Below are 6,700 nucleotides of genomic sequence, written 5' to 3'. Positions count from 1 at the left end.
GCATGATGCGTTCTTTTATTTAGTTTGATGGTCAGTGATGTTCGGGTCAGATCACGCACATCTCGATTAATTCCCTTCCCGATTTGGTCAAAAGTAGATCATCGACACTGGGACTCTAGAATTCAAAAAAAAATATTTTCTCAGGTCTGACTCCAAAATTAATCAAACCGTGATCAATTGTGTGGAAAACAAATCTACCAATCAACTAGACTAAGCCTTGGGGCTGGGCATGATGCATCCTTGGGGCTAGGCATGATGCGTTCGTAGGTTGTCCTGGCTCACATGACATGAATCCGAAGGGTGAGGGCCAGAAGTTGCGGGAAAAAAAAATGGGAAGAAGAAAAGAAGGGGAAAAATGAATGGGTTTGGGATTTGTTTCCTATGAAATAATGGCCCGTTTCCTAACACTTACAAGTTATTTTTTTAGATTATAGTTTTATAGATTATTTGCTTAAAAAATTAAAATAAGTTATCAAAGTGTTTGTTATAGCTATTTATAAGTTCTAAAAAAAGTTTAATCTGTTTAATTGAATAAATTGTCAAGAGTAGCTTTTTATTTTATGAAATGTCTAGATTCAATTTTGGATTCTTTCGTCTATTTATATTCTAACAACTTAAAATAAGCAAAAAAAAAATTAAAATTTGGAGCTTAAAATGATCTACCTTTTTTTTGGGGGCAAATAAGCTAGAAAAGTCAAATAAGTGATTATTCATAATTTATAACAAGCATCCTTCATTAGCTTTTTTAATCAAATAAGCTAAATAAATTAGATTATAAGTGCTAGTAGACAGGAGCAACGTTTGGCTTTAGTTGGTATTTTGTCATGCTTTATTTGTTGCATCAAACACCATTAAATTTGCTGATGTCATCATTTCCAGTTAACAATGCACTTAGCAGAGGGGGAATCCAAACTATCATACCAAAAGGCAGGTTACTGCAATTTCAAAAACTACAAGGGAGGTTCTTGTATTTATCAGAAACCTCACGGGAAATCAGTGAAATTTACCCTTCTGTTTTTCTCCTCCCACTCATGTAGACCTTTTTCTGTTTTTTTTTCCAAGAAAGTTCACTCCCGTAGACTTGGAGTGGACTGCTTCAGCTTGAGAAAAAAACTTGTAATGCCAGTTTCTTCAGCTTGAGAAAAAAAACTTAGGGCGGAAGGAAAGCTCAACGCGCGTTTCGTTCCATCGTTACGCGGCAGACGCGGTGAACGGAACCTACTCCTCCTTCTGCACCTACAATTTTGCTCTGTGAGTAGTGAGTACCACTTCTCTCTCTCTCTCTCTCTCTCTCTCTCTCTCTCTCTCTCTCTCTCTCTCTCTCACTGAGAATTCTTGAACAAATTACTCCCTGCAGATCTTGTAACTTCACTAGCTAGCTAACAGTTTGATAATTGCCAGCACCCACAAAAAGAAAGAATATACATATATATAAATATATACAGTAGGGCGGTAAGTATATACTGCTAAAAGTAGAAAGAGGTGGCCTAGGGGGGAGAAAGGGATGCCGACAGATACTTCGTTCCTGAAGATCCGCCGCAAGTTTGATCAGATTTTCATCAAACTCTTCTATATTAAGATCTGGAAAAACTATTACTTTTGCTTTTGCTGGGGGGCTGCTGTTACCACAGGTCACAAATTCATCACTAAATCAAATACTCCTACTACATATCATATGGTCCATTTGGACAGTTATATTTTGATGACATTATTATTATTATTCGATGAGAATATATAGCTCGAATTTTGGTTTGATAGGTTACATATATAGGGATTTCGATTTTGAGCTCGAGAGCTCTACTTAACAGGACAACTTCATCTGAATTTGGAGATTGGCAATCCTTTTGGACAGCGAGAAATGGCGAGAAAAAGAAAAGAAACAAGAATTCTATTACTGGGGAAGGTGATGTCTGACTAGCTGCAGACACAGAAATACGTACTAGTAAATTCGAACAAGAAAATCAAGTGGTTTAAAAGTTCTTAATTAGGTAGTTCTAACTAACAGAACAACGATTGGTTTCTGTTTTCATGCAAAAAGTTGTTTTATTGTATACATATGTCTCTTTTTTTGGCTTGTCTGAGAACTATTTCTATAAATATATACATATACATATTTTGCGTACAGCAAGTTCAAGAGAGTTTAATTCTTCATCGGTCGATCGACTTTGATTATACCTTGTCTGTTTTTTTTTACTTTTCTTGTTTTAGGCCTTGCATATACGCAATGGTTCGTAGACGTTGCAGTGGTGGGCGTGTTGATTACATACTTCACAGATACCTGGAAGGAACACAATCTCCCGAATGCCGTTGCAATGATAAATCTACTAGAGGGGTCGTCATCTGTTTTGGCCCTTGTCATGACTTACATCTCCGACAACCATGTTAGGCCTCTCAAAGTTATTCTCTGCTCAACTGCTACCTACATCATCGTAAGTTTTGTGACTTATTACATACAAATCTTGTTAATTTTATGAAATCCACAAATGAAGTTCGTAGGGAGTAACAGAGCCATTATGGCATCATCAACATTTTGATAGCTAGAAATTAAAAAAGAAAGAAACACTGACTTGAGTGAATCCCTCTGAGAGAGAGTCTGTATTTGATCTTCATCAGCATATGGTTTCCCCTTCTGTGGTGGGTTCTGTAGGCCTCTGACCATCTGGAAGATCATTTGTTTCAACGATTCTTTCTGGTTCAAACCAAAGGATTTCATAAGAATCATTTGTTTGTGTGTGATATCCGGTCATGTAATTTGTTATTTTCCCAATATCGATCGTAACCATCAATGATCATCAGTTTATGGTAGGGTCCTTCGGGGGCCCGCCGCACAACATACCCAACCTACATGTACATGTATCTGATACAGGCTACATTTCGCTGATACTGTGATGATATTTGCATTTGGTTGGTGTTTTTCTCTTTTCAATTCCTAAAGCTAGGAGGGCTAGGAGTTTCTTTTGGCTCTGTCTATCTCCTTTTTCAACTCCCAAGTTTTGGAGGGCTAAGAGGTTTTTGATTCTTCTTAAAGCTAGGTGGTTATGGTTTGATCTCTCCTTTACTGCCACAAGCTGCTATAATCCGGGACACATGTTCTTTTTGATCTGTTATTGCTCTGCTATTGTTTGGTGTTTGGGCTTCATCCTCTGAAGCTGCTATTGTTTGGTGTTTGAAATATTTCACTACTAGTCTGATGGTGGGTGGGATAGCCTCTTGTTGTGCTATTTTTGGCTATTCCTGGTTTTGATGGTTTGTCTGGATCAGGTTGTTGAGCCAACTGGTTTTGGCCGGCCGTTTTCTTTTCGTCCTCTCATCTTCTTCCAATGCTTTATTGGACGTTTTCTCCTTTCCTAATCCATGTATCAAAATCATGGTATTAGGCTTCTTCCCTTCCCTTGATGTCCCTATCAAGTTTCTAATAAATCTTCTTTGTGCCGATAAAAATAATAATTAATTAATGACATTTATTAAGTTGAAGTGAACTTCAATACGGAGTACTGTTGTTTGCTTTAGTTTGTCACTTGCTACGTTGATCTTTTATAATAGTGGCCATTGGATTAAGAAATAAACGTTATACTTTGTACAAGACAAATTAAATATCGTAAGAACAAGAAGAAAATACAAGAGCTAGTTACACTATATATCTTCTTAATTGTTTTTCATATGGTGATGGCATTTTCATGGATATTTGGCTTATTTGGAGTACTCCACTTGTTTAGAAACTCTAACAAGAACTGATGTCCACCATGTGATGATGTCATTTTCATGGATATAACTATGGACGATGTTAATGGTTTTGCCAAACAAACGAAGAGATTACATTAGCAATAATATACGCGTACTCTTATATTTGTTCATTTTCCATCACACTCTTGTTGACGGCGTCAATGAAACAAACAGAATTGAAGGAAAATTTTGTCATTTCCCTCACAAAGGGATGAATTTGAAATTTTATGTAAATTGGAGGGACTATTTCTAAAATTTTACTGTACATTTTACTTTTTTTTTGAAATAACTATATAAAAAACACCATAATTTGGCAACTCAATTATTTTTTATTGGGTAACAAAAATATGTTGAAAAAGTTTTTATTTATATTTTATTACATATTACTTAATATATTTAAAAAATAAAAAATCGACCCCTTAGTTAAAATGTCATTGTGTCATGTTCTCTTTTTTAATGGAATTTTTATAATTTCTTTAGTTTCTTTTTCACCCGATTAAAAAAAGTTGTTCAAAACCATTTAGTTAATCTTGTAATTATTGATTAAGAAGTGGGAGCGTTGTAAACAAATAAGCGAGTGCACTTTCAACTTTGGGGTGATGTTGTTTGCACATAGTTTGCATGTAATCTCAATTTAGTCCCCTCTGTGAGAGAAAATGATAATTTTGCCCTTCAATTCCGTTTGTTTTATTGACGTGTCGTCAATGAGAGGGACAAAATTGAGGTAGAATGTAAACTTAATTAAGATTGACGCAATTAGTACTAGCTAGACAGATGAAAATGAGAATTCATGCAAATTAGAGGGGACAAGTTTTTAAATTTGTCCTACAAGTTTTCCAAGGTAATTAAGCTGAACATTGTCCTCAACCAAAATGCATGCAGGGAATGGTGATGTTATGCATTTCGGCATTCCATCCGATTGCCGGTGACATGACCGGGAAGTACTTCGTACCGGTAGTGCTTCTGATAGCTGTGGGAAAAGCCGGAGGGGTGCCTGTCTTGGAAGGATTTCTAGTTGGTCAATTAAGGGCCCATGAACTCAGGCAGCTGCTGGACATAGATGAAGTCAGAGTAAACGCGAGAAAGAATGTGTGGTGGGTCACTGCATCGTTATTGTGTGGACTTAGCACTCCCTGGATCTTGGGCCATGTTCAAGCTGGTTGGCTTGTAACGTTCATTTGTTCAACATCAGTTATGGGCATTGGTTATTTGTTGTTCTTGTGTTGCATTCCTCTCTACCACAGGTCTCTCTCTCTCTCTCTCTCTCTCTCTCTCTCTCTCTCTCTCTCTCTCTCTCTCTCTCTCTCTCTCTCTCTCTCTCTCTATGTGTGTGTGTGTGTGTGTGTGTGTGTGTGTGTTTACCTTCAACATTAGACGGGTGGGAAAGATTCTATTCTTCAAGAATTTTATTACAGAAACTATTGCCGGCGTGATGTGGCAATGATTTCTTTTTTTTTAAGTATGAGAGATTTTGATGGGTATTTGACACAGCATATTCTTCATCAGTACTAAATCGTAGGTCGACGACTCAACCATCTATAACGAGTTTTATGCATCTTTTTCTTTGATTGTGGAAAACTTAAAATGACGTATTGGCATCAGTGTTAAAAAGTTTCCTTGGCATGCAGATCAGTAAAAAAAGCTGCTGCTACTTCAGAAATCTCCCGTGCTAGCCCTAAAGAGAATGCAAACAACGGTCCGACTCCGGCGGTCTCTGCAGGAAGAAGAGTACCAATGGAGCAATGGAAGCCTCTTTCTGTAATGATACCCATGTGGACTACTTTTCTGGTATTTGGTCTAGTACTATCAACAGGCAACACTTTCTTCACCGAGCAAGGAAACAACATGCATGCTACGGTCTCTATTTATAGACTTATTATGATAAGGAACATAATCAAGGCTACCTTAAGCTCTTCCTTTTACACACTCCTGTTCAAATACATACCTAAACCACTAAAAACAAAGAGCATTATAGTCGGAATCTTGACAGCAATGGTGGTATCCGTATTCTGCTGTAGCGTCGCATGGCGTGTCGAGGTTCGCAGGTTGCGTGCCATCGAGGACTCCAAATTTTGCGTCAAGTTCAACCAAGATGACCGTGCTGTCGTACCCATGAGTATTCTGCGTCTGGCACCGCAGTTCTGCCTGCTGGGACTCATGGAGGGGATCGGCAAACAAGGCCTGGATCTCTTCTTTGAGGTTCAGGTCCCTCATGATGTGCCAATGGAGAAATATGGATCAGCACTAAATGAAGCTGTGATCGGGTTCGGAAGCTTCATTAATGCTCTACTTGTGTACGGTCTCAAGGGCTGGTTCGGCGACACTTTAAACTGCAGTAGTCGCCTGGACAATTACTACCAAATGATGATGATACTGAGTTTTGTGAACCTATGCTACAACTGGTTTGTTTCAACTCTTTACTGGGACAAGAAGGAAACCAGAGACGATGTCAAAGGAAACCAAGAAATGGTAATAGAACTACTGGTGGAGTAGTTTTAGGTAAATGGAGGGAAGGGGAAACAAACAAATCTGTTACACGTACGCAATTCTTATTTATTCTAGCCTATAGTTGTAATTGTTGATTCTGTTGTTGTATTTATCTCATCCCCTTGTTGTTTATATTCATTCTTTTGTACTTCAAAATCTCATTTGTATCTTCACATGGTAGAGAACTTATTTGGGGATGATCAATGGATACAAGGCTTTGTTTATACATACTAGCTTTTTTGTTATCCAGGCATCTCTCCGTCACAAGGTTTTAAATAATAGTACCGGGACACGTAACGGTAACGGTCAAGGTGTAACGATATTGGAAGCATCAAACAATACGTAACGGGACTCGGTTGTATTAAATTGGTCGTGAATTTTTAAAAAGTTGTTTTTGAGAGGAAAAAAAAAATAGACGTGGGAAATCATCCGTAACGGTCGAGTATCGGCTGTAACGGCCGTGATTCGTTCATTCAATCGGAAATGGACT

General features: G+C 37.8%; 1 protein-coding gene across 2 annotated transcripts; it reads left to right on the top strand.

Annotated features, from left to right (window-relative positions):
* The first annotated feature begins 1,094 nt into the window (after positions 1-1,094).
* Positions 1,095-6,436, top strand: LOC131333552 (protein NRT1/ PTR FAMILY 5.10-like). Of its 2 annotated transcripts, none has more exons than XM_058368128.1 (4): positions 1,095-1,251; positions 2,209-2,429; positions 4,606-4,967; positions 5,352-6,436. In XM_058368128.1, the coding sequence occupies exons 2-4, from the start codon at positions 2,313-2,315 to the stop codon at positions 6,214-6,216; spliced, it is 1,344 nt and encodes a 447-aa protein (XP_058224111.1). In that variant the 5' UTR covers positions 1,095-1,251; positions 2,209-2,312; the 3' UTR covers positions 6,217-6,436. The 2 variants fall into 2 exon arrangements, with proteins under 2 accessions (XP_058224111.1, XP_058224110.1); XM_058368127.1 differs by lacking the exon at positions 1,095-1,251 and adding an exon at positions 1,426-1,631.
* The last annotated feature ends 264 nt before the right edge of the window (positions 6,437-6,700 follow it).

This window comes from Rhododendron vialii, chromosome 7a (genome assembly GCF_030253575.1).
Source record: "Rhododendron vialii isolate Sample 1 chromosome 7a, ASM3025357v1".
Classification (NCBI taxonomy): domain Eukaryota; kingdom Viridiplantae; phylum Streptophyta; class Magnoliopsida; order Ericales; family Ericaceae; genus Rhododendron; species Rhododendron vialii.
The sequence above is the reverse complement of the archived record's forward strand: the minus strand, read 5'-3'. Positions and strand labels throughout refer to the sequence as shown.

What these genes read in the sequence shown, in the direction of transcription:
- LOC131333552 (XM_058368127.1), top strand. Translation starts at nt 1,505, where the DNA reads ATGCCGACAGATACTTCGTTCCTGAAGATCCGCCGCAAGTTTGATCAG. An exon ending in GGGGGCTGCTGTTACCACAG is followed by an intron (nt 1,632 to 2,208) that starts GTCACAAATTCA and finishes TTCTTGTTTTAG; the next exon opens with GCCTTGCATATACGCAATGG. An exon ending in CAACTGCTACCTACATCATC is followed by an intron (nt 2,430 to 4,605) that starts GTAAGTTTTGTG and finishes AAATGCATGCAG; the next exon opens with GGAATGGTGATGTTATGCAT.